Below are 26,702 nucleotides of genomic sequence, written 5' to 3' on the forward strand. Positions count from 1 at the left end.
CATTAAATGAGATAATGAAATCAACATTGTCCTTAATGATATCATCATCATCACAGACTCCAATTGGTCTTAAAGTTAATTAACATTTTAAAATTCAAACACCCTTATGAGATGCAGTTCTATTTTTATTTACTTTTGATAGACAAGCATCATTTTGTCAGTCTTTTCCATAAAGTAATGGTTAGAAATGAGCCCCCTACTCTACACGTGGTCTAACTACTACAGCACACAAACGAAGGCTTCCCCTTTGCCCATTTGTTCTTGCCGTAGACTTCTATTCATTCTACCTGTTGTAATAGGTATAGAGGCTCACCACACTTTAGGTGTATATTGACTTTATGAACAAATAAAATCCCTAGGTGTTTTCCTGAAGAACTACTATTATGCCAAGTTTTTCTCATTCTATAGTTTTATGGTGATTTTTTTTTTTAATCCTAAGTCCTAAGTGTGATTTTGACTAAAGGCTGCACTGACTTGGCCTATGATGTATGGCTTCAGAACCTGTAGGTAAATAGAATAAACTCATTGAAGTTACTTCCTATGGTATGGTTTTGAAAGCCCAGTCTTACATCTATCTCTTTCACCAGACTGTGAGCTATGTGAAGCTGGAGTTTCAGTCTTGATCATTTTTTCATCTTTTGGCCAAAAGTGTACACTCACTACGTGCTGAACTTCTGACCTCTATATTGTGAAGTAATGGTTTGCTCCCTACATTTTAATGAAACACATGCAAAATAATCTTTATAGATTTGTGAGCATTGCATCAATTTCTTCACAATGCAGTATTTCAAATGAGGCAATGAGAAGTGCACACATCTGGCTTACAGGCGATGCTTCATTTTAACACAATAGTGTAGCTGCCAAGAGAATATAACACATATCATAGATAATACATTTCCAAACTAACACAACATGGTCTATTATCAGTGCTGAAAATAAACTTAGATATCCAGAAAGCAATGATGTTAACTATGTAAAACTCATGGAAACTTTACATAGAGAAATATAAAAATAACCTTTCATGCTATAACCTAATTAAAATACTGATTAACAGTGTTCTTGCATCTCTATACAAGCAACTCAAAGAATAACAACTGCCTTCATGATCATTTATTATTAACAAAGGGAAAACATGATTTCCATTAGAATAGATACCCTGAAATGAAATGAATGTGCTCTCCAAAGATATGGTTACCAATCTTTCCTTTCTCATATTCTTCAAGTCTCTCCACTTCCTTCCTACCTTTCCAGGCACCCAGGGTTACAGAAAAAAAAAAAAAAGTACTCTCCTCTCAAAATTACTATAGATGCACAAAATCAGAGTAGCTAAGGGCCAACACTTTGGATGTTAGCTGTCAGAGGTTCAGACCATTTCCCTCCACTGACTTGGGTAAGTTATTTCACCTGCATTAGCCTCAGTTTTCCCATATATAATGTTGTGATTACCCAGCTGCCAGAGCCAGAATATACCAAAAGATATTAACTTGCATAGCTTAAATGGGAAAATTGTATGATGTGTAAATTCTATCTCAATAAAGCTGTTATATTAAAAAATATATATGAGAACCAAAATAGGCAGGGAAACACATTCCCTTTCAAGTACTTTAAACATGAAGAATCCAGGTTTGGGGCCGGATTTGGTAGCTCATGCCTATAACCCTAGCACTTTAGAGGGCAAGGCAGGTGGATCACATGAGTCCAGGAGTTCAAGACCACCTGACCCACTTGGCAAAACTCTGTCTCTACCATAATAAAAATACAAAACTTAGCCAGGTGTGATGATGCGCATCTGTAATTCCAGCTACTCAGGAGGCTGAGGCACAAGAATTGCTTGAACCTGGGAGGCAGAGGTTGCAGTGTCTGAGATAGCACTACTGTACTCCAGTCTGGGTGACAGAGAGACTCTGTCTCAAAAAAAAAAAAAAGGGAGAAACAAAAAAGAATACAGGCTTATTATAATAAACTTGTATACCAAAAATTGGTCCAGTGTTTATACCAATTAAATGCCACAACAAACAGGGGGAAAAAAAAAAAAAAGCATGATCTTACATGAGTATAATGTTCTTCTCTTGTCAAAAAACAACTTTAAAAAGCAGCTGAAACTGTTAGTTAATATGATCAGAAGGATCTTCTACATATCAATTATGCCTAAAGTCGTTATTTTTGGCACTCACACCATAAATCTAGACTCTAGAGTGATAATTTTATACCATCTGCTCTTAAACTTGAACATGCATCAGAACTACCTGGAGGGCTTGACAGAATACAGATTGCTGAATGCCATCCCAGAATGTCTGATGCAATAGGGTTGAGATGATGCCTTTAACAGGTTTCCAGGTAATGCTGATTCTGCAAAGCCTAGGGACCACATTTTAAGAGCTCCTTATGCTACACTAATTCAACTTAGTTCTCTTGTGGTCATACTTATGGCTAACTTATCCTGATTGGGTCAAATACAATTAAACTCAAAATCAAACCTGTTACATAAGGCATATGGCAGATTAAAGTTGCTATAATAGAAGGATTGCTTGATTGAAAAAGGATATTGGATAAGACTCAGTAGTGAAATGAATGGGCCAACTCTTGAGTTTGAAATACACAGTAAGACTTAGGCAGTGGTAGCAGGAGCAGAATTGGAAGTCTCAAATAAAGTCAGGCATCAGGCTGGGAACGGTGGCTCACGCCTGTAATCCCAACACTTTGGGAGGTCGAGGTGGATGGATCACCTGAGGTCAGGAGTTCGAGACCAGCCTGACCAACATGCAGAAACCTCATCTCTACTAAAAATACAAAATTAGCCAGGCGTGGTGGCACATGCCTGTAATCTCAGCTACTCAGGAGGCCGAGGCAGGAAAATCACTTGAACCTGGATGGCAGAGGTTGTGGTGAGCCAAGATCGTGCCATTGCCTTCCAGCCTGGGCAACAAGAGCAAAACTCTGTCTCAAAAAAAAAAAAAAAAAAAAAAGTCAGACATCAGTGAAAGAGATTAATGCCAGAGAACTAGAAGAGAGATTAATAGAGTCCTGCTCCTTGAAGAGAGTAGGGGGGAAGCAATGAGATGACAGTCACTAGGGCATCACTGCACTGTAATGGGCTTCCAGTTCCTAAACCACATTCTCATTCCCATGTGGCCCAGTGGTGCAGCAGTAAGAGGCTGTCCCAGCACAACCCCTGACACTTGGATGTGCTGCTATTTCTGCAATGCTGCGAGTTTCACTGTGTCACTAAGATATTTGTCCTTGTGATTTCCAGTGTTAATCCCTACAGTAACCTGTCTTTACTTGAGATATTTGAGTAGGTATCTTTCTTTGAAAGCTAATTAACAAATTCCAAAAAGATCTTAATGTGACAGGTTGATGGACCAGTTCTAACAAGTTGATTCTTAATATAGATATGTGCTTATTATAGATTTCTAGTTAGGTATTTGATAACCACATGAAGTACCAGACAAAAAGAATGCAATAAAATAAAAATTAACTTCCATTAATGCTGATAGAAATATACAAACAGAAAAATAAGATAGCACCTATGCTACACTAGGTCAAAACGAATCTGGTTTTTGTGTTCTGGTTTTGTGTTTTATCACCATATTTTCAACAAAAGCAAAGACAAAACTAGGTCATGCCTAGGTAAAGTTAAAGGGTATAGCAATCATGTAACTGAGTAAGGGTTAAAGCAACTGACATGTTTAGATTAAGAAAAGTTAAAGAAAAGAAGAACAGCAAATGAATATAATGTTTGCTTAATGATTTACTGCTGCCCCAAATAGCATTCACTGCTTGAAAGAAAAATAATTCCATAGTCGAAATTTCAGAAACTCAGATGACTGTATATCCCTCTTAAATACATCCAGCATAGATTAACAAATAGAACACTGCTGCCCATGAACTCCTTATGCTATACTAATCAACTTAGTTGTCTTGTGGTCATACTTACAGCTATCTTATCCTGATTGGGTCAAATATAATTATACTCAAAAATATTTGTTAGGTCAGTCGCCATAGCTCACACCTGTAATCCCAGCAACTTAGCAGGCCAAAGTGGGAGGATTGCTTGAAGCCAGGAGTTTGGGATCAGCCTGGGCAACAAAGTGAGACCTCATCTCTATGCATTTTTTTTTTAATTTGGCAAGTGTGGTGGTGCATGCCTGCAGTCCCATCTGCTGGGGAGACTGAGATGGAAAGATTGCTTGGGTTCAGGAATTCGGGTTACAGTGAGCTACGATCATGCCATTGCACTCTAGCCTGAGCAATAGGGGAAGACTCTGTCTCAAAAAAAAAAAAAAAAAAAAGTGTGTGTATTATCCCAAAAATGCATTTTTGAAGTATTGAAATAGCCTATAGTTTGAACTATTGTTTTCCAAAATAATTTGACTGTAGTTCTCCCCCCTTTTTGTGGTAGTATCTATTAATAGATATTAATTATTCCATAGAATTCCATAGAATTAATGTTCTGTGGGACACAATTAGGAAAATGTTACCTAAGACATAGCATATACAGTGCTGGGTAAAATAAAAAAAGTAGCAATTAGTTTAGAAGACTTAGATCCAATGTAGGGGATACTTGTATTAATTAGAAGAGCCCAAAAGCATAATGGGTAGCCCATCTGGCTGAGAACCCACAGGAAGGGTTTTCGGGAAAGGCTGGATTACCACTTGTTAGGATTTCTGTTGACGGGATACACGGTTTGAGTAATTAGCTGAATTAGATCAGTAGTTCCCACATTCTTAGATCTATGAAAGCATACATTTGGAAACTAGAGGTGGAACCCCACTTTAGGGCTAAGCACTTCTGAGTTTATCAATTAGTGACAACAATGATCATTTATTATCACCTCCATTTCATAAAAGAATGTCCATTTTAATAACAAAAAGTCAGGAAGGACATCATTTTCAGACTAAAGGAAGAAAATTAGTAATGTTAGGCCAATAACTATCTTTATTTTTCTCATTTTGAAGTCTTAAGCCAATATTATTTTTATTTTTCTCATTTTGTAACAAGATTCTTTGTCTTTCACTGGTCCCTGATCACGAACTCAGGCTTTGCAACCACTGTCTTTTATGACTTCACAGCTTCGTTCTACAAAATGTTCTACGATTTTAGGGAAATTCCCCATTAATGTCAGGTAATAATTATGATGATGAGAAAAGGCTAAAGGACAGTTAGAAAGGGCAAAAGATGACGGAACATGAATCTGAGGATATTTCTCCAAAGGGTAGATGTTAAAAATCAAGAGGATAGAATGGGAACAAGGTTGTTTTATTTTCTTGAATATGAGGAATGTTTCCACCTTAGCTCAAATGAGCCACAGCACTAATTCACAGCTGGAAATATATCCTCAAAACTCCTCAGTGACCAGTAAAAAAAAGTCTGTCTGTATGCAGAGACTGAGGTGAGAAGGGCACTTGAGCCCAGGAGTTTGAGACCAGCCTGAGTAACACAGTGAGACCCCGTCTCTAAAAACATTTTTAAAATTAGATGGGTTGGTGGCATGTGCCTGTAGTCCCAGCTACTCAGGAGGCTGAGGTGTGAGGATGGCTTGAGCCCAGGAGTTTGAGGTTGCAGTGAGCTATGATCATGCCATTGTATCCTGGCCTGGGCAGCAGAGCTAAGGCACTCCATGTCTTTAAAAAAGTGTCTGCATATGGTAGGCACAGAATAGCCTTATGGAAACCAAATTATGTCACCTCTTTTTCCAAGGTTGGGCTTTGTTTTTCTTTTTAACCAAACTCTTCAACCAATATTGTATACACACTCTCTGTTCCAAGGCCTAGCTGAGAGTCAGACTGAAGGCACTAATGAATGTCCAACCATTTGTGATTGCAAAGCACCTGTTGAGCATCTAGGGCCAGAATCACGTAACATGACCCCATCCCTTTCCTAGTAGTCAGATGTCTCGTGGATATTTCAACTGGGAAGCTGAGGTTTCATGTGTCTCCCCATATATGTTCTGATGATAACTATAGCTCAATGTTTGACTTCAACTGATTTCATTTATAACCTGCTAAATATATGTCTGTTTTATTCTCCAAATGCTTAAAATCTGAACTGAAAAAAAAACCATGGAGGACTATCAAGCAAGCCTTCAAGAAAATTACTTTCTCACACTAATTTCATGAGAACCTAGAAGTAAAACAATGAATGCTTTCACAATGCAAGCAAACTATTTGTCATTAAAAGTAATGATAAAAACCACAATTACTTTTGCACCAACCTAATAATAGATGGCTTTTAAAACTTTTCACATCATCATCTTTACAGTGACTTAAACTATCTAGCTAGTTTTCCATAAAAACACTACTAGCAATATTACAGATTGAAAAAGATCATCAAAATTTCAATGAGCCCGATTCTATGCAAATTCTGTATCTGAATGTAATTTAATGATACTATAAAAACCCCAGGGAAAAATGTCTAAGTGAAAATGCACACAGGGACATCACTTAGTCTGCATTTCAATTTCTTTTGTCATAGTCATGAAAGCACTTTGTATCAGTAATCTAAAACCAAAAAGTAGTAAACCTAATCTAATTTTTTTGTCAATTGTTGGAGCAAAACCAATTTTCAATTACAGCGGGAGTCTACAAAGCTAGTGTGCACAAAGCTGAAAAACCATCTGGAACAATAATATTCCTCCTACATGAAATTTATCAGTGAGAAAAGACAGTGGACAACTTAGAACCCCAGCCTTCTTCAATGAGCTCAGAGCTGAACTGGGGAGGCCCTGGTGAATCTGGCTCTTTATAAAGTCGTCTGTCAGTGGAGATTATTCTGTCTCTGTCGCTGCTGCGGGGCTGCTCTGATTACTTAGCCCTGAAGTTGCTAAAATCATGCACCATTTTATCTAAACAGACCTAGATCAAAGGAAAATGTTCACCTGAGTTCAACCTTGTATCTATAATTAATAGTTTCAACTCACTAAATATTATTTATGTGACCTCTGTAAGTATAAATATGAGAACATTTAACTTTCCAAATTCTGATAAATTAAAACACATTCAAAGGCTCAAACCTAGTTATTATGAAAAATAGATATTTCTTAATACTTGGAAATAGCATTAGCAAGTTAGATAGTATTGAACAATTAACTGATTTTGACTATAATAAAAATGAGTTTGTCTGACCCATCAGTAGGAAAACTTTAATGTTATCCAATAAAGAAAATGTAATCACTAAAAGAGAAGGAAAATGCATAAATGTTAAATACGACTGTAAAGCAGTAATAGGAAAAAAGTAATTAAAACACTATGGTGTACTTCCCAGACATGAATATCCAGGAAAGAAGATGATTAGCCATGCTCTTTGTACAGGCAGTGATTTATGTGTGTCTAGTAAAAGAAGACTCCAGTAGGCTATAATATTTGTATGCTTATAAGAGCATTTTTACCCCTTTCTAGGCAATTATGTAATGTTTAAGCTGTCTCAATACACTGAATCTACCAACCCACAGTGCCAAATGAAGGTGCGAGATACACATGAGTGACTTCTGTAATACGGATCATATACCATTGACACTACTTTGGCTAGGAGCCGATTTTAAGTAATTCCCAGTACATCAGTAATTCCAAACTTTTTGATTTTACATTCTGACTTTTTAAAAAACACATTAGGGCTGGGTGCAGTGGCTCACGCCTGTAATCCCAACACTTTGGGAGGCCAAGGCAGGCAGATCACTTGAGGTCAGGAGTTCAAGACTGGCCTGGCCAACAGGGTGAAACCCTGTCTCTACTAAAAATACAGAAATTAGCCAGGTGTGATGGCACATGCTTGTAGTCCCAACTGCTCAGGAGGCTGAGACAGGAGAATCACTTGAACCTGGGTGGTCAAGGTTGCAGTGAGTTGAGATCACGCCATTGCACTCCAACCTGGGTGATAGAGCGAGACTCTGTCTAAAAAGATATTAAAGAATACCCTAGCTTCCATCTATAACCAGTACCATAGAAGAAACCATATTTTACCATGAAAAGTATAGAAAGGTCATAATCTTAGAATAAAGTGAATTTTATCCAAGAAGGACACCTAGTAATTTTATACCAACATTCTCTCCACAACATGTTAGCACCCGGATGGGTACTGTGTTACACCTGGTTCCTCACTAAAACCACACACACATTTAACAGCCAGTAAAGAAAATTTATTGTTTAATGCACTTTTGTGTTTACATATTGAAATTAGCCTTAAAGTTTATGGGAGAGGGAGGGGATTTAAAAATAAGCATAAAACACAAGTTGGGCAACTGTAATACAGCTATTACTTAGTATCTATGAAGGATTGGTTCCAGGTCCTATCAAGGATACCTAAATCCAAGGATACTCAAGTTCCAGGTATAAAATGGTATAGAACTTACATATAACTATATACATCCTCCCACAGACTTTAAATCATCCCTAGATACTTATAATACCTAATATAATGCCTACACATTACTTCATTCATGTGGATTCAACATAGTACTTGGTGTGGGCCAAATTCAAATTTTTAAGAACTCTGTGAATTTTTTTCCCTGAATATTTTCAATCTGAGGTTGGCTGAATCTATGAATATGGAACTCATGGATATCAAGGGTGACTTGTATATTCTCAATTTCCACAATTTATAAAAACATAGTCCATCTACTCACAAAAGCCAAGGTAAAATGTTTCTATAGACAACATTTCTTTTATACAGATTGAGTATCCCTTATTTGAAATGCTTGGGACCAGTAATGTTTTGGATCTTAGATACTTTCGGATTTTGGTATATTTGTATATATATGATGAGATAACTCAGGGGTGGGACCCAAGTCCAAACACAAAATTCATTTATGTTTCATATACACCTTATACACATGGCCTGGAGGTAATTTTATATAATGTTTTCAATAATTTTTTGCATGAAATGGTTTTGACTCTGTTTTGACTGTGACCCATCACATAAGGTCAGGTGTAAAAATTTTCATTTGCGGCATCACATTGGTACTCAAAAAGTTTGAGACTTTGGAGCATTTCAAATGTTGGGTTTTCAAATTAGGGATGCTTAACATATCATAGGGGAGAGGCCAAGATGGCTGACTAGAAAAAAAAAAAAAAACATAATAAGCATGTGAATTATTTAGCAGCAACCAAGGTATCCAGGGCCTCTCATCAAAATTGATTATAAGGCTGGTGTGACTCACAGAGAGAAGGAAAAACAGTGTGGTGCGGCAGCCCACCTGAGAGTCACAGGGAGATGGGGAACTCCCTGCCCCCAACCAAGGGAGGTGCTGAGTGAGCACCCTACCCAGCTGAGGAAACTGCTTTTTCCATGAAACTGTGCAACCCATGGATTGGAAGATACCACTTGCGAACCCATGACACCAGGCCTACTGTCTCAAGCCTGGAACGGGCAGATTCTTACAGCCTCTCAGCTGGAATCTGCTTAAGCCTGCTGAACTCCTGGGGGGAGGGACAAACAGCACAGTTGTGGCTGCCTGCTGTCTAAGTCCTTTGAGCTCCTTGGGGGAGAGGCAGCAGTCAGCACTGGGACTTGAAACTGCCTAACCAGCTAAGCTCCCTGGGCAGGGGAAGGGCAGCACCCATTTCTATAGCTCCAGGCTGTGCTTTTCCCCTGCTGGAGCCAGGGAGGCTTTGTCCCAAGACTTGTCCCCACAGCCCAACACACCTGCAACATAATATTGGAAGTTTTGGCCAGGGCAATCACGCAAGAGAAAGAAATAAAGGCTATTCAACTAGCAAGAAAGGAAGTCAAGTTGCCTCTGTTTGAAGACAGCATTTTATATTTAGAAAACCCCATCGTGTCAGCTCTAAAACTTCTTGAACTGACAAGCAACTTCAGCACAGTCTCAGGATACAAAACCAATCTGCAAAAATCAAAAGCATTCCTTTACACCAACAATAAGCAAGCAGAGAACCAAATCATGAATGAACTCCCATTCACAATCCCTACAAAGAGAATAAAATACCTAGGAATACAGCTAAGAAGGGATGTGAAGGACCTCTTTAAGGAGAACTAGAAACCACTCCTCAAGGAAATAACAGAGAACACAAACAAATGGAAAAACATCCCATCCTCATGGATGGGAAGAATCAATGTCGTGAAAATGGCCATATTGCCCAAAGTAATTTAGAGATTCAATACTATTCCCATCAAACTACCATTGACATTCTTCAGAGAATTAGAAAAAAACTATTTTAAATTTCATATGCAATCAAATAAGACCTCGTATACCCAAGACAATCCTAAGCAAAAAAGACAAAGCTGCAGGCATCACACTACCTGACTTCAAACTATACTACAAGGCTGCAGTAAACAATACAGCATGCTACTTGTACCAAAACAGACATATAGACCAATGGAGCAGAACAGAGACCTCAGAAATAATACAACACATCTACAACCATCTGATCTTCGACAAACCTGACAAAAACAAGCAATGGGGAAAGGATCTCCTATTCAGTAAATTGCGCTGGGAAAACTGACTAGACGTATGCAGAAAACTGAAACTGTACCCCTTCCTTCACCTTATAAAAAAAATTAACTCGAGATGGATTAAAGGCTTAAATGTAAAACCCCCAACCATAAAAGCCCTAGAAGAAAACCTAGGCAATACCATTTGGGACATAGGCACAGGCAAAGAATTTATGACTAAAACGCCAAAAGCAATTGCAACAAAAGCCAAAATTGACAAACGGGATCTCATTAAAATAATGAGCTTCTACACAGCAAAAGAAACTATCATCGGCCGGGCGCGGTGGCTCAAGCCTGTAATCCCAGCACTTTGGGAGGCCGAGACGGGCGGATCACGAGGTCAGGAGATCGAGACCATCCTGGCTAACATGGTGAAACCCCGTCTCTACTTAAAAAATACAAAAAAAAACTAGCCGGGTGAGGTGGCGGGCGCCTGTAGTCCCAGCTACTCGGGAGGCTGAGGCAGGAGAATGGCGTAAACCCGGGAGGCGGAGCTTGCAGTGAGCTGAGATCCGGCCACTGCACTCCAGCCTGGGAGACAGAGCGAAACTCCGCCTCAAAAAAAAAAAAAAAAGAAAAGAAACTATAATCAAAGTGAACAGGAAACCTACAGTATGGGAGAAAATTTTGCACCTACAGTATGGGAGAAAATTTTTGCGATCTACCCATCTGACAAAGGTCTAATATCCAGAATTTACAAGGAACTTAAACATATTTACAAGAAAAAACAAACAACCCTATCAAAAAGTGGGCAAAGAATATGAACAGATACTTCTCAAAAGAAGACATTTATGCAGCAAACAAACATATGAAATACAGCTCAACATCACTGATCATCAGAGAAACACAAATCTAAACTACAATGAGATACCATCTCATGCCTGTCAGAATGGTGATTATTTAAAAAGTCAGGAAACAATAGATGCTGGCAAGGCTGTAGAGAAATGGGAACGCTTTTACACTGTTGGTGGGAATGTAAATTAGTTCAACCATTGTGGAAGACAGTGTGGTGATTCTTCAAGGATCTAGAACCAGAAATACCATTTGACCCAGCAATTCCATTACTCGGTATACCCACAGGAATATAAAGCATTATACTCGAAGGACACATGCACAAGTATGTTTATTGCAGCACTATTTACGGTAGCAAAGACATGGAACCAACCCGAATGCCCATCAACTGTAGACTGGATAAAGAAATCATGGTACATATACACCATGGAATACTATGCAGCTGTAAAAAGGAATGAGATCATGTTTCTGCAGGGACATGGATGAAGCTGGAAGCCATCATCCTCAGTAAACTAACACAGGAACAGAAAACCAAACACCGCATATTCTCACTCATAAGTGGGAGTTGAACATTGAGAACACATGGACACAGAGAGGGAAACAACACACACCAGGACCTGTTGGGGGTAGGGGTTGAGGGGAGGGGTCTTAGAGGATGGGTCAATAGGTGCAGCAAACCACCATGGCACACGCATACCTATGTAACAGACCTGAACATTCTGCACATGTATCCCATTTTTAAAAAAAGAAACAAAAAATAAAAATAAAAAATAAAATGCAGTAAAACAAAACAAAACATATATCGTGTCCTTAATTATTCAATGTGTCAGATTTGTTGAATCTTTTAAAATGTATAATGCTGAGAAACTGGTGGCTAGGCACAGTGGCTCACGCCTGTAATCCCAGCACTTTGGGAGGGCGAGGTGGGGGGATCACGAGGTCAGGAGATGGAGACCATCCTGGCTAACACAGTGAAACCCTGTCTCTACTAAAAATACAAAAAATTAGCCAGGCAAGGTGGCAGGCGCCTGTAGTCCCAGCTACTCGGGAGGCTGAGGCAGAAGAATGGCATGAACCCGGGAGGCAGAGCTTGCAGTGAGTGGAGGTGGTACCACTGCACTCCAGTCTGGGCAACAGAGCGAGACTCCATCTCAAAAAAAAAAAGGAAAAAAAAAAAAAAGAGAAACTGGTTATATTCATGAAAATTCTTTTCCATTACCTTGGTATCTTGTATTTTTTTATTATATATTATTTTTCTGCCATATGTTTATAGTAAGAATACAATAGGAATTATTTTTCTAAACTTTGAAGAACACAGAGAAATCCTTTTGAATTTAGAAATCAGATTGTGTCAAGACTCTGCTTTCAACACTCAATTATTCCTATCACTGAATTTCTCTAAATTTACATTTCATATGGACTTTCACCTGTAACCTAGTAAGGGAGGGCAAAATTTCCCATCACGTTTAGAACACACTCCAGTCTTTCTCTTGGCCTACATGCCTCCCTGCTACCTCTCTAAGCTCAGTTCCTGGGACTCTCCCCTTTATTGGCTGTTTTCCACCTACCTGGCTTCCTAGATGGTTCCCCAAGCATACCAAACACTTTTCAGTCTCAGGTTCTTTGTCCTTCTGTTTCTCTGCCTGAAATGGTTTTCCTCTAAGACTTGTGTAGTTCATTTCTGCTTAAATGTCACCTCTGAGGAGCCTCTTCATACCAACTCCCCAATCCTCTACCATCATACTCTATCTTTATGAGCTGCTTATTCTTTGAAGTTCATATCACTATCTGTCATGCTGACATATTTTTTATCTATATCTGTCTTCAGCACAGATATAGATAAAAATTAATCTAAGCTTCGTGAGAGCAGAAATTTCTGTCATTCATCATTCTCTCCACAACATTGAAAATAGTAAATTGTACAATGCTCAAAAATTTGTTGAATAAATAAATGAATGAATACAAATATGTTTAAATTCTAATTTAATAAAAATACTATACTGCCAGTTTAGAAATAAATTATACTAATGTATCTCTAATTGTGCAAGAATTATTTTAAAATTATCATTCATTCATAAACTAATTTTAAATTATTCTCAAAGTTTATATCAATGAACCTACTCTTAAAAGTGGAACATAGGTCAGGCATGGTGGCTCACGCCTGTACTCCCAGCACTTTGGGAGGCTGAGGCAGGCAAATCACGAGGTCAGGAGATGGACACCATCCTGGCTAACATGGGGAAACTCTGTCTCTACTAAAAATACAAAAAATTAGCTGGGCATGGTGGCACATGCCTCTAGTCCCAGCTATCCGGAAGGCTGAGGCAAGAGAATCCCTTGAACCCAGGAGGCAGAGGTTGCAGTGAGCCGAGATCATACCACTGCACCCCAGCCTGGGTGATGGAGCGATACTCTGTCTCAAAATTAAAAAAAAAAAAAAAAGCAAAACATAAAACTAAGCGTAAATGAATGCACTGAATTCTTTTATTGACCATATAATGGTATTGAAAAGTGGTTGTTTAAACTGGAATGGTTTTATAATCAAGCTGAAATCTTTTCACAATTTTAAAAACAAATAAAAAAGAAAATGCAATACATAAAAGAAGATGGAGCATGTATACTAGGATAACACAATGTTGATAATTTTATACACTTATGGAAAATAGTAAGATTTGACAATCAATTTTACTTGATCATGCTGAAAATAACATCTCTTAGCCTACATATCTATTTTGATAACTAAAATGTCTCATAGACTAATTGTTCAAGTCCACAAATGGGTGGTGTTTAGAAACTCTAGCCTTAAGGTTTGGAACAGATTGCCCAGTATTATGTTAAAGCTTCTATAGTCTAAGGAAATATTGGTGTGATAATTCACTGTAGATCTTCCACAAGACAGTAAATTATAATTTATTTGAGATTGATGAAAAGTCTTACTTCAAAGCATATATTTAAATTATTTCACCTGGATGATATTCAAAAGGAAGATGATATATGTGACTCATCATCAACCCCTAAAGAACTCTTGATTTCATGTTTATATTTTTCCCCAATACTGGTTGTAAGCTGGTGAAGATCAACCAAGTATTTCTAATGACTTATGACCAATGGCAAGTTTGGGAAGGAGGGCTGGTCAAGGTTACAGGTCTAGTAGGCATTGTCCAAGAAAGAGAACAGAGCTCATTAATCTTTGTGTGGTTTGAACCTGCAACCTCAGACTCATTAACTGCACAGGAAATCAAACTCCTCTAAAAAAAACTGAATATATGCAGAAAATAATATACATAAACGTTTGAAACAATGGTTTTCTGTGAATGATAGGATTTAGGTTATTTTTAGTTTCTGCTTTATGATTTTCGGTAGCGTTTGACCCTTTGCAGTTAGTTTATTTCTTTATATTTAGGAATAAATGCAAGAGTTGTATTTGTATTTCTGAAAAAAAAGTCATTTCATCCCAAGCAGGAAAAACAAATATTCCTTTTGTTTTCAAACACATTCTGCACATACCTTTTATCTTTTAAAGCACTTATCACATTAAATCAGAGCTATTTGATCACTTATCAGTCTTCTGGCTTATAAATGAGCTCCAGAAAGAGTAGCAGTCATTACTTTTAACCAATAATGTTTCCCTGTGCTTAGCACAGGACATGGCACATTACAGATGCTCACTGGGTTTTGAATGGCTCCTTGGATTCTGCCTTTCATCCAGTGACTTCTTTCTCCCATACATGGCTCTAGTGGAATTACTATCACCTCCACAAGATGCTGTCCAGTCTTTAATAGATTTTGGGACCAAAATTAAAGTGTGTGCAGGTATCATGGTGAAAAAATAATTTGGGTCAAAAAGATGTCATCTTGCAAAATCAGTTGAAACTTTACTAGGATCTCTATCAACATACTGAGACACTCCACTACTAAACCAATTCCTTACTACTCTCCAGGCCCTACTACACCCTGAGTTCCCACTCTTTTAGTGTTACTGTACATATGTTGACCAGTATTTTGTCTCCAGTTACTTATCCATGCTACCAGAAACAATTCTTTCCCTCAGATTATCCTGGAACCTGTCCCCTGTTCGTAGTTTTCTGCAGCAGATTCTGCATATCCCTTTGTTTCTATTTCAACCAGCATCAACTTACTCATTGTCTCTCTCGGATCATTATTTACTAAATAGGAAGATTCATGAAACAATCAAGTTCCACTATTCCTTTTTTCCAACTGAGACTATAGTTTCTTGGAAACTTGAAAGTTTCCTAGATTAAATGTATTTCTTAGATTTTACATGAAATGGCTAAATTACTTTACATATTTTTTTCAAGCATCATACACATAACTATTAGAGTAAGAAAGCTTTTTTAATGTATAAAAAAGATAACTTTCTTATACAGGGTATTTAAAAGCTGGGAGAATTGCTTAGGTAGTTGTAAATATGCCTGTAACTATACTAACCTATACTTTTAAAATCTCTAGGTTTTCTATGAGAGTCCCAATAGGCATCCTGCACTTCCCACATTAACCTCAGAGTGACATTTTAAAATCAACACATGGATATGGTCAAGTAATACGATGTCATGGTAGGCAGACTACACTGTTCACAGATTGCAGGAAGTTTTGACTAGAAGCTCAGTGGTAACATTGACAAGAAAGCCAAGCAGAGGGAGTCTGGCAGAAGTGGAACTCAGAATCATCAGGGCAAACATTGACAGTGTTACTCAACTCCTAGACACGTGTAACCGCCCTGCAAGGCTGACCTCTGTGTTTAGCAGATGGATCGTTTATTGACAGGTATATTCTGCCAAGTGTACCCTATCCTGATTCCTTTGAACACTGGAAGCACGTAGCTCTCCTCGTTATGATTATGTGGTTATCAGTCAAACTTCTGATTTAGATTCCCGTGTAGTTTTCCACAACAGTTAGAGAATGCACTAGTCAGGCTAAATCAAGCATGGCATACACTTAACTGTTACATGTCTTATTTGAAATTAATAATCTTTCAACCCAGTTAGTTTTCCCATATCAGTCAATATTTCCATGTGTTTGTTTCTGGATTTCAAAACAGACAGCCCGATGAGGGACTATAATGGCTTAACTAAATTAATGTAATGATGAGTTATTATGCATTCCTATTAAATATTTATAAAACAATAATCCCCAAAATATAAATTAGAAGATGTTATGAATATAGAAGAATTACAAAGTTTATTGTAAAAAAAAAAAAAGAAGAAGAAGAATGTTAACAATGTCTAAACTAGGTATCAGTGACATGTATCATGTCATAAACATGTTTTACATGGTTTAGATTTAGTTTCTGGTCTCCTTTGCTGCCAGCATTTGGGCACCCCAAATGCTAACTGGGAGAACAGGGATGCCAAACACCCCACAGCTGCATGGTGGGGGTGAAACTGGTAAAACAAATTAATAGCTCCCTGCATGGAAATCTAATGCAGAACACAGCTAGAATCCAGGACAGTGCTGATAAAAATATCCAAGAACCATTTCTATAAAATCTGAACCTATAACATGGAAAGAATTCTTATAAATTCCAGATAGATGAATTACATAAGATAGCCTCACAATTTAAAGCTTTCTTTTAGAAGGATAACATTTATTTACCATTGAGTTACCTGCTTTGCATTTTTTTCACTCATTTCCACAGCATGCACTTACAGAATATCTACTAAATTCTAGGTGCTGTTCTGGATAATCGGGCTGGAACCATGGCATGCAATCTCTCTCTTTGTGGAGTTCACTGTGTTTTGGAGCAACAATCATATCCTCACATCACATCAAAACAGTTAATAGAAGTATGCACCGAGGCCAGGCCTCAATTTTAGTCCTGCCCTGACCCTGTGAACCAGGCTAAACTGCACGCTCTCTTGAAATACAACAGTCATACCTGTTTCAATCTCCTCCTCCCACTTTCCATTTCCTTTCCCCACCCCACCCCTCTCCGTTCTTTGACATGCTGCCTGCTTTTTGAGAACTCATCTCCTACACACAATTTGCCAGGAGTATAATTCCTTTAAGGAAATGTGTCAAGGTCTCCCAGGAGTTTGAAATGATTCACAGGTTCTACAAAAATTATATTTTTAAAAACTTTTAATGAGAACTTAATTTTAACAATAATATAATAAGAAAATATACTGTGCAGTAATAATTAACAATTTAAATAAAATTTCTGTTTGATTATACTTTAGTTTCTTCAATTCTTTTTTTTTTCAAACTGAGATTCTTAGCACTAGGCCAAAAGATCCAAGGATCTCTTCTAGGGAGTCCTTAAAAAGCAGGTTCTTCAGAAACATGACTCTGAATCTAAACAAATAATTATATCCTTGCCTAAAAAAAGTTGCTTACTTCACTAAAAATAAATTTATGGAGCTAAGTTGAGCCGGTAACAACTGTTTAATCTGATGCTACCTACATTTCCAGCACAAATTGAAGAGCAAGGATAAAATGAATTCTTAAAGAAATGAAAAAATTACCAGATTTTCCTTACATTCATGTATTAAATACTATGAATTTATATAAATGTCACTTATTCACCTCTTTATATAAAAAAGTCAAAGTTCAATAAATACCTTCAAATTTATCCCTACTAGTATTGCTCTTCATTGCTATAGAAAAAGCTCATTATTCATCAGAAAAATATTTTTACACTTCTTTTTTTAAATCCCAAACAGCTTTTAAACATGCATTGAAAGTCAAAGATTATTTAGAATGCCAGCTATTTAGAGATACGCATCCGTAACAAATTTTTCTCTTCCATATTTCAGTTCTGTTCAGTTTAATCTGGGTAGATTTGTTGAAATGTAAAACCTAAAGAAAAGAAGTACTGATGAGCAAATATCTGCCCCACACTGACAGTCACCCATATAGCTTATTAGTCCTGTATCTGGGAATATAGCAATAGCAAGGAATACTGAAAGGATATTACATTACTTCTCCCTCTCCTAGGGTGTGCTGGGAAGAAAGGTATTGGACGTCACTGGGATTCAGTGTGAGGCTTCAATCCTTTCCAGAGCCCCCAGATATCATAGCACTGAAAGTGTCAGACTTCTAATCCTAGATTGCTTTCCTTACCCTAACATGGGGCAATACTCTTTGGAAACCAGATTTTTAAGTTTTCTCTCTGCCCAAGTTCTGCCAGTACAACTCTCTCATAAAATATTGCTCACGATACATATTCATTTACATTTTAGGCAAGAAAACCATTCACTCACCATGACAGATTAGATACAGACATTGCAGCAACTTGTCGAGGAGTCTTCTCTTGATTCCAGAACAGGGAATTAGCAGGTCAAGTCACACCGCTAAAAATTTTAGCTTTGCTTCTGGAATGATGCACAAACCACTCAGTTACTCACAGTTTGAGAGGACCTATAAAGAAAAGAAATAAATGAATATCTCTAGTACCTGGTCTATATGGTTTCTCACAGATTTATTTCATCCAAATCAATGGTTTTGTCATGGTATAAGATATACACAAAAAATATTATTTTTTTCTTAAAATGTAAGACATGTAATAAACCAAAGATAAAATTAAACCAACCATATGATGAGCAGAATGCTTTACTTTTAAAACCATCTGAAAGGTTAATAAAACGTTCAATCCCCGAAGTAGAGAATTCAGGGAAACAAGAGAATGTGATTTGGAGGAACCAAATATTTTTTCATAAGGTTATACTCTCCAAATCAGTTTTACATACCTGAGATAAAAAGATTAGAACAAAGATCCTGATTAGCCCACAGCAGATAAAAAAGAAAGAAGGAAAGAAGGGAGGAAGGAAGGGAGGGAGGGAGGGAGGGAGGGAGGGAGGGAGGGAGGGAGGAAGGAAGGAAGGAAGGAAGGAAGGAAGGAAGGAAGGAAGGAAGGAAGGAAGGAAGGAAGGAAGGAAGGAAGGGAGGGAGGGAGGGAGGGAAGAGAAAAAAGGGAAGGAAGGGAAGGGAAGGAAGGAAGGAAGGAGGGAAGGAAGGAAGGGAGGGAAGAGAAAAAAGGGAAGGAAGGGAAGGAAAGGAAGGAAAGGAAGGAAGGGAAGGAAGGGAAGGAAAGGAAGGAAAGGAAGGAAGGGAAGGAAAGGAAGGAAAAGAAGGAAGGGAAGGAAAGAAAGAAAGGAAAGAAAGAAAGGAAAGAATTCCATGACACGAGTTACCATCACACCCAAGGCTTTAACAAAAAATTATTCAGTAAATAATTTAGTGAGTTAAAGTAGTCACTAAATAATAGGAAAAATGATTTATATTGATTAACATGGGGGAGATAAGCCAGGGTGTTATTTATGTAACAAATATGACAAACATCTCCACACATATATTTTGACACCTACTATAGTGTCCTATGATTTCGAATCAAAATCAATCAAATTAATTCCATAGTACTGTTAGCACTTTATTCAGTCAGGTCATTAATCCACTGTTTTTCAATTAAACAAATCCCTATTGAGCATATTCTATGTGAACATACACTATCCTAGCTATAGCTCAGGGATGAATGAATAAGACATTGTTCTTGTCCTCAAATAATGTTTTATGTAAAATAAGATGATTTCAATAAAATAGGGAAAGTGTTCTACTAAAGGTACATCCAGGGCATGTGGGGGCACAGAAGAGGGGGCTTCCAGCCCAGTCTTAGGGAATTGGAAAAGATTTCCAAAGATGTGTTCCAAATGACTACCATTAGGCTTGGCTATAAGTTTAAGAAAATGCAACCCTAAATAAAATGGCTGAGAAAAGAGTTTATTTTTCTCTCATACAAATAAATCTCGACCTAAGAAGGCCAAGGCATATATGGCAACTCCATGGACACCAGGGAAGGAGGTGTCTTCCTTCTTGTAGTTCCACCCTTCTCAATCATGTGTTCCCTTCATGGTCCAAGAGGTTGCTGAGCTCCAGCGAACATGTCTGCATTCCTGCTAGCAGAAAGGAGGAGGAAGGAAAGAAGGATGCTTCCTAACATTTACACATGACATTTCTGCCTACATTTTATTGGCCACAGTTTAGTCACTTGGCCACTCTTACTCTAAGGACAATTGGAAAATGCAGGCATTATTTGGGGCATCTAGTGTCCTGTCAACCAAAGTGCTTATCGGTAAGGAAGGTGGGAAAGTGGATACTGGCAGAAAAGTAACAGCGTCGGCACCACGTTTGACACTCGGTGACATTGACCCTCAAAGTTGTGTGGCTTTTACTGAGTGCAAAGTGGAAAACATGAGACAAAGGAGAGATGGAAACAGTCCGTTGTTTACTGATAATTTTACATTTTATATTTATAATTTTAAATATCAAACTTCAGCTTCCTTAAGTCATTCATAAGCAAACAAAATATTTCTCGTGCCCTATTACTCTAAGTATTAATGATACAAAGATTAATAAAATATAGTATTTACAAATAAAGAACCCACCATTTAACATAGAGGCCATCACATTTTTAAAAAAGGACAAAAATAAAACACACTCTGAAAATTGTTGTGTGCATACAAGCACATATGAGTGGCTATCAAGGAATAAAGCAAGAACCATGATTTTAATTAATTCTAATTTTACCCAGACCCTGACTGCTGGAATAATAATATTGGCCTGCTGGTGAAGTAAGCAGCTATGAAGTTTCATCCACATCCTAACTGGTCTGTTTACATTCCAAAAGGGGCTATCTATCCTGTCCTTGGTAAAATTGTTACAGCATATAGACTTACATCTGTAAAGACAAAGGAACTCCAAATTCTGACACCACAACAGTTAACTTAAAAAGTTTCCAAGGTGTATTGCCCGATTTTTTTCAAGGGTTCAGTTACCCAAAAATATATGTATATACACATATACCCACACATATATATACACACACAAATATATATATACACATACACACACATATATATACACACACATATATGGAATATTGTCTAATGCAATTCATTCTTCTAGATATATTTAATTCCATCTTTAGGTAACTGTGTTATCTGGATGTTGTTATTTTCATACCTAATTGAAATGCTTTTACTAAATTACATTTTGGAGTTTTGCCAAGTTTGCATCAAGAGACATCATTTTAAAAAAATAACCAACAAGCAAAAACCCAGACTATGAAGTCAACTATTAGGCTTAGTGGACAAGTTGCCAACACACAAATGTTGCCTTTATGAGCACTTAAAGGAAAAAATCGTGTTAGGTCTCAACACCTGTAAAACTATTATTCTAAATTTCTAGGTTGCTTTTCTCCTAGGGTCATTACTGCAACTTACTACACTTCTTTCCTTGCATTAATTTATGGGAAGCTCTGAAACAAACCTGTGACATTTCTTTAAGAACTATTAAAGACTTCTGCTAACCTTTTTTTTTTTGCCAACTTCAATTTTAACCTTTTTAAAATAAACACAGAGATATATACAAACATATGCATACATATATATATATTATTTAACGTAAATACACATAAAATCCCTCCAAGTTCTTTTTGAAATAAGAAAGTGTAAAACTAAAAACCAGAAGTCAAGAATTGTTTGCTTCTGCAGAATGTAAAAATAATACAAAAACAAACTGGATCTTAGGATCTTAGATAGAGCCATATGAACCTATTGCTTTTGTAGGTCAAAGATGGTCAAGTATTGTCAATGTATATGGTACAACTTAATATAACTGAAGAGTTGACCAAGATAGCCTTAATGTTTCCCTCAGTTTGACAAAACTTTAGGTGGCTTTCTTCCTGTCTATGGCCTCCTAACTTCCTTTTCCTTAGGATATTTACTTCAGGAAACTTGCAATTGTAAATCCATTCTCTGCCCCTTTGAGATGTAAATCTTGTGTCAACCACCTGTCAGTTTCATAATCCAATAACGTATTTCTCAAGGACCTGGGAGCCATCCCTTTAAAATGTAGCCATTGAAAAAGACAGCTTTGCTAGCTGCCTCTCCCTGTGGGAGGGTAGAAGTCTAATTTAAATAAGTGCCAATTAGTAAACAAAGATGGCATAATCAAATTGACCAACCATGCCCTCCCGCAATGTCCTCTAGAACTTTTCTGCTAGCTCAATCCAGCACTTAAAAACACTTCTGCCTTTTGTTTTAGTGGAGTTGTGTTCAGTCTCTCTCCTCTATTGCAATAATGTGGAATCCAGTTTTCCTCGCAGCTGCTTAGCTCTGTCTGCTGCATTTTTTCTTTGACAGGTTATTGTTTTGAGTCTTTAAAGTTCAGGATAATTTCCTAAGATCCTAGCCATAATGTTTAAAAGTGCAATCTTTGCTCAATGTCCTTTACCTACAATAACTACCAACTTGGAATTTGATAAGCTTATAGGTATATTTCTGAAATGAAATAAATATTAAAGAATTGCATTTTTTCTGATGACACCAAAATTAAAAAAAAATTAAAAAGAAAAGAAATCTTACAAGTTTATAAGAAGTAAATATTCAAACACACACAAAAAATTTATAGTGACCATTCATAGCAATTATACTAATCACTCTAACAGTCATTTTGGTGTTATGTCATCTTTCCTTTTCTTTTACAACTTATAACTATCTGATTTATTTTGTCAAGGACAGGCACAATGTGCCTACCAGGCACTCAAAGCTTACTGAGTTGAAAACAATTCAAAAGCCTGTTATATTTACATGTTTATGATGTGATTTTTTTAAAAAACCCTGTATTGGGCTTGTTATTTTTTTAATTACATTTAAATGATTGATTGCTTATCAATGTAATCTTTCCAGAGAAAACATCTTTAAAATCTTCACACAAGTTTAAATTTTGTGTTCATTTTGGTGATTCATAATCTTAACACAAATCTCCAACATCATTCTCCACACTTACGTATGAATTCATAGCTTTCAGCCAAAATTCTAACATTGCTAAGAATGAGATCTGCCCCTTTTTCACAAGAGAAAGACTCTATCTTCATATTAGAGGAAGATTTTAAAAATATATGGAGTGATTTGACTTCCCCTGAATGCCCAGCTATGATATAAGCTATAAGCATAGACACAATTCTTCTCTTTAGGTCATTCTTTTAGTGCACTATTAAGGAATATAGCATGTGAATTTAATAAACCCTCTCTCTTTTAACCTATTTATTAAAATGTGAAGAGTCCTTGAATACAACAATGGATTACTGGGATGATACTTTACCAAAATAATTATTTTAATCATTTTATTCATGAATGAGATTTTAGGATTCAAATCCATCTGAAAAAAAATACTATATTCTAATAAATTCATTTAGTTGTAATTACTTTGCCATTTCACAAATCTTCTCTGATTTTATTTAAGGAAAAGACACATTTTTCTAACCTACTCCTATGCATACCTAGATGCTTCTAATATCATTAAGACCTTAAAATTCTATGAATATCAGTTTAAGTAATCTACCACATAATAAATACAGGTTTTCTATATTTCATATTTAAAACAATAAATCTATAAAAACGGTTCTTGGAAGAAGAACCAAAATGGTTCAAGGTTTTGATCATAAGCACCATAAGCATTAAGTGTACACAGTGAATTACATTGCTTTGCCTGCAGAAAGTTAGGCTTCAATTCCAAAGGGGTTATTAAACATTATAGACAATTTCAAACTGGGATATCCAAGGGTCCATTGGATTTTGTTTTAAGAGATGTACTGTGCATGTAATGAGGTACATATATATTTGAACTGCACTCAGGGCACTACAAGAGATAATGGGCATGAAATGAAGAATAAAATGCAAGTGGTATGAAGAGAAGACTTTTATGCTAGAGATTCAAACAAATGTTAGCAGAACAAATTATCAAAGAAATATTAGACTCTTTTGAGTTTTACAAGGTGGACTCCTTTTGATTTTCACATCAAATCTAAAGCCTCTTTCTTGTTTTCCGGTTTCCCCATAAACTTACCTTATTGATACTTCCCAGCCGAGGCTCTCTACTCTGCTTGAGTTTGCTTACTTATAATGCTTATACCTGAGCTCTGAATATACTGTACATTTCTGAAGTATTCTTTCCCCTCTAATCTTCTGTACTGAAGTTTTCTTTCCCCTCTAATCTCACTTATCCAAATTCTTCCAGAATCAATACAAGGTCCATGGATCCTGTGAATTCTTGCCAGATAGTTTCATGCTTCTCTGATCTCCCCTCTTCTGAAGCAATCTACAACTACAATACATTTCACATTAAAATGTGTGCTGCGTTTTTCATATGACTTTTGTTTTTTCAAAGGTCAGTAATTGTGTCTTTTATATTCAAACTCCAGAGCGTCTAGCTAAGTACCAAGAACTCTCCAGGTGTTAATACACTAAGGGCAGCCAGAAAGTAGTTCTGCCTGCCCAGGGACTCAAAGAGACTCACGTCCTGCCTTGTAGGAAGGCCAGCTGACCTAGGTCCCACAGCAGATCCTGAAACAACCCTGAGAAGTGGTTCCAGCCCATCTCACCTGCAGCTTGAGACAAGTCTTGCCCACAGAGGCACCTGGAGGGAGACAAGCTGGTCAGTGCTCCTGCAGGCTGACTCTGACCTTGGCCCCCTGTGGGTCTTAAAATAGCACTGCATTAGGCTCCAGCCCCTCTCAACTGCAACCTGAGAGCAGGCTTCTCTGCTCAGGCACCTGCTGGGAGACACACCTGTCCATGACTCCAGAGACAGACTTGAAGACTTAGTCTCAGCTGGAGATCCTGAAGCAGCCCCATGACTTGGTTCCAATCCCCCTCAGCCACAGACCAGGGCAGTAGGGGCTGTCTAGGGGCCCACACAGTGACCCAGATGGAGCCTTCCCAGGGACATAGAGGATGCCACACTTCTTCCCAGGGACCTGTGAGCCATGTAGCAGCAGTGTAGATGTAGCCTTCCTAGTGACCTAGCGACCTAGCCACTCTCATCCACACATGTAGTAACAGTCCACCATCCGTGGACCCTGAAGCAGGTCCTTATCCCAGAACCAGCTCTGTGGACCAAGGTCCTGGAGACATCCCAGTCCACCAAGGGACCAGGGGGGATCCTTGCCCACTAGAACCCTTGTACCAGGCCTGTCAACCTTGGACCCTGCTGCATACCCAGAAGCAGTAACATGACCCAGATCCAACCCCATTCCATAATGATCCTGGAGTAATCCCATCAGCCAGAGAACTTAACAAGAGAAGGGAGAATGGAAGAAAACATTTTCCAACAAGATAACTGAAAAGGGGTTAATATCAAAACCATATAAGGAACTCAAACAAACTCAATAGCAAAAGACAAATGACTCCATTAAAAAAAAAAAAAAAAAAAAAAAAAAAAAAGGGCAAAGGACCTGAATGGACATTTCTCAAAAGAAAGAAATTCTGTCATTTGTAACAATTTGGATAACCTGAAAGATAGTACACTAAAATAGCCAGGAACAGAAAGAAAAATATTGTATGCTCTCAGTCGTATGTGAGATCTACAAAAGCAGAACTCATAGAAGCAGAAAGTAAAATGGTGGTTCCTAGGGGCAGCAGGCTGGAGGCAGTGGGGGAGATTGGGAAGATGTTGAGTGCCACAAAATTTCAGTTAGACTGGAGGAATAAGTTCAGGAGATCTATTGTACAACAAACACGGTGACTATAGTTAATAAGGACGTATTGCATTCTTGAAAATTGCTGAGAGAGCAGATTTTTTTTAATGTTCTCACCATAAAAATACGATACATTAGTGACATAATGGACATGTTCATTAGCTTGATTTAGCCATTGCACAGTGTATACATATATCAAAACATCATGTTGTATATCATAAATATATACAATTATATTTGCCAATTAAAAAATAAGAAAAAAATTTTAATGTAAAAAATGAACTAAATACAATGTTAGCAACAATGACTTGAATGACTCAAAAATAATAATTTAAATAGTGACATTATTATATTCTTACACTTGAATTATGAATTTTTGGAACTCCAGGACTTTGGAAGCATATAAGTCAATCATTGAGGAAAGATATTATTTTTCCTGTGAAAACTGATTGTCTACATAGTTAAATTATTACTATTATTATTATTATTATTTTTGAGACGGAGTCTTACTCTGTCACCCTGGCTGGAGTCGCCCAGGCTGGAGTACAGTGGGGTGATCTCAACTCACTGCAACCTCTTCCTCCTGGGTTCAAGCAATTCACCTGCCTCAACCTCCCCAGTAGCTGGGATTACAGGCATGCGCCACCACGCCCGGCTGATGTTTGTATTTTTTGTAGAGATGGGGTTTTGACATGTTGGCCAGGCTGTTCTCTCAAATTCCTGACCTCAGGTGATCTGCCCTCCTTGGCCTCCCACAGTGCTGGGATTACAGGCGTGAGCCACCACGCCTTGGCCCATAGTTAAACTCTTAATGAGGCACAACATAAACAAGGAAACCAAACTAACAGTTTTACTTTTCCCTTAAGATAAACTTTCTCTAGAGACAAGATTTTAAAAGAGGGGGTTCTGCCTTGCATTTTTATAATTTGTGCTATCTTGTTATTAATTCTTAAAATAAGAAATCTATGCTTA

At 37.5% G+C, this 26,702-nt stretch overlaps 1 protein-coding gene and 1 long non-coding RNA gene across 3 annotated transcripts in view; both read right to left on the reverse strand.

The window, feature by feature from the left end:
* LOC112425626 (uncharacterized) overlaps window positions 1–18,450 on the reverse strand; it is a 62,408-nt gene extending 43,958 nt beyond the window's left edge. The window contains exon 1 of the long non-coding RNA XR_003016740.2: window positions 1–18,450. This exon is cut by the window's left edge and continues 23,063 nt beyond it. This is a non-coding gene — a long non-coding RNA (uncharacterized lncRNA).
* LOC105475999 (oxidation resistance 1) overlaps window positions 1–26,702 on the reverse strand; it is a 469,579-nt gene that overhangs the window by 364,305 nt on the left and 78,572 nt on the right. For both annotated transcript variants that reach the window (XM_011731544.3, XM_011731541.3), the window contains exon 2: window positions 18,460–18,616. In XM_011731544.3, the coding sequence (XP_011729846.1) occupies window positions 18,460–18,482 (23 nt within the window). In that variant the 5' untranslated portion in view covers window positions 18,483–18,616. The remainder of the gene's footprint in view (window positions 1–18,459; window positions 18,617–26,702) is intronic.

This window comes from Macaca nemestrina, chromosome 8 (genome assembly GCF_043159975.1).
Source record: "Macaca nemestrina isolate mMacNem1 chromosome 8, mMacNem.hap1, whole genome shotgun sequence".
Classification (NCBI taxonomy): Eukaryota; Metazoa; Chordata; class Mammalia; order Primates; family Cercopithecidae; genus Macaca; species Macaca nemestrina.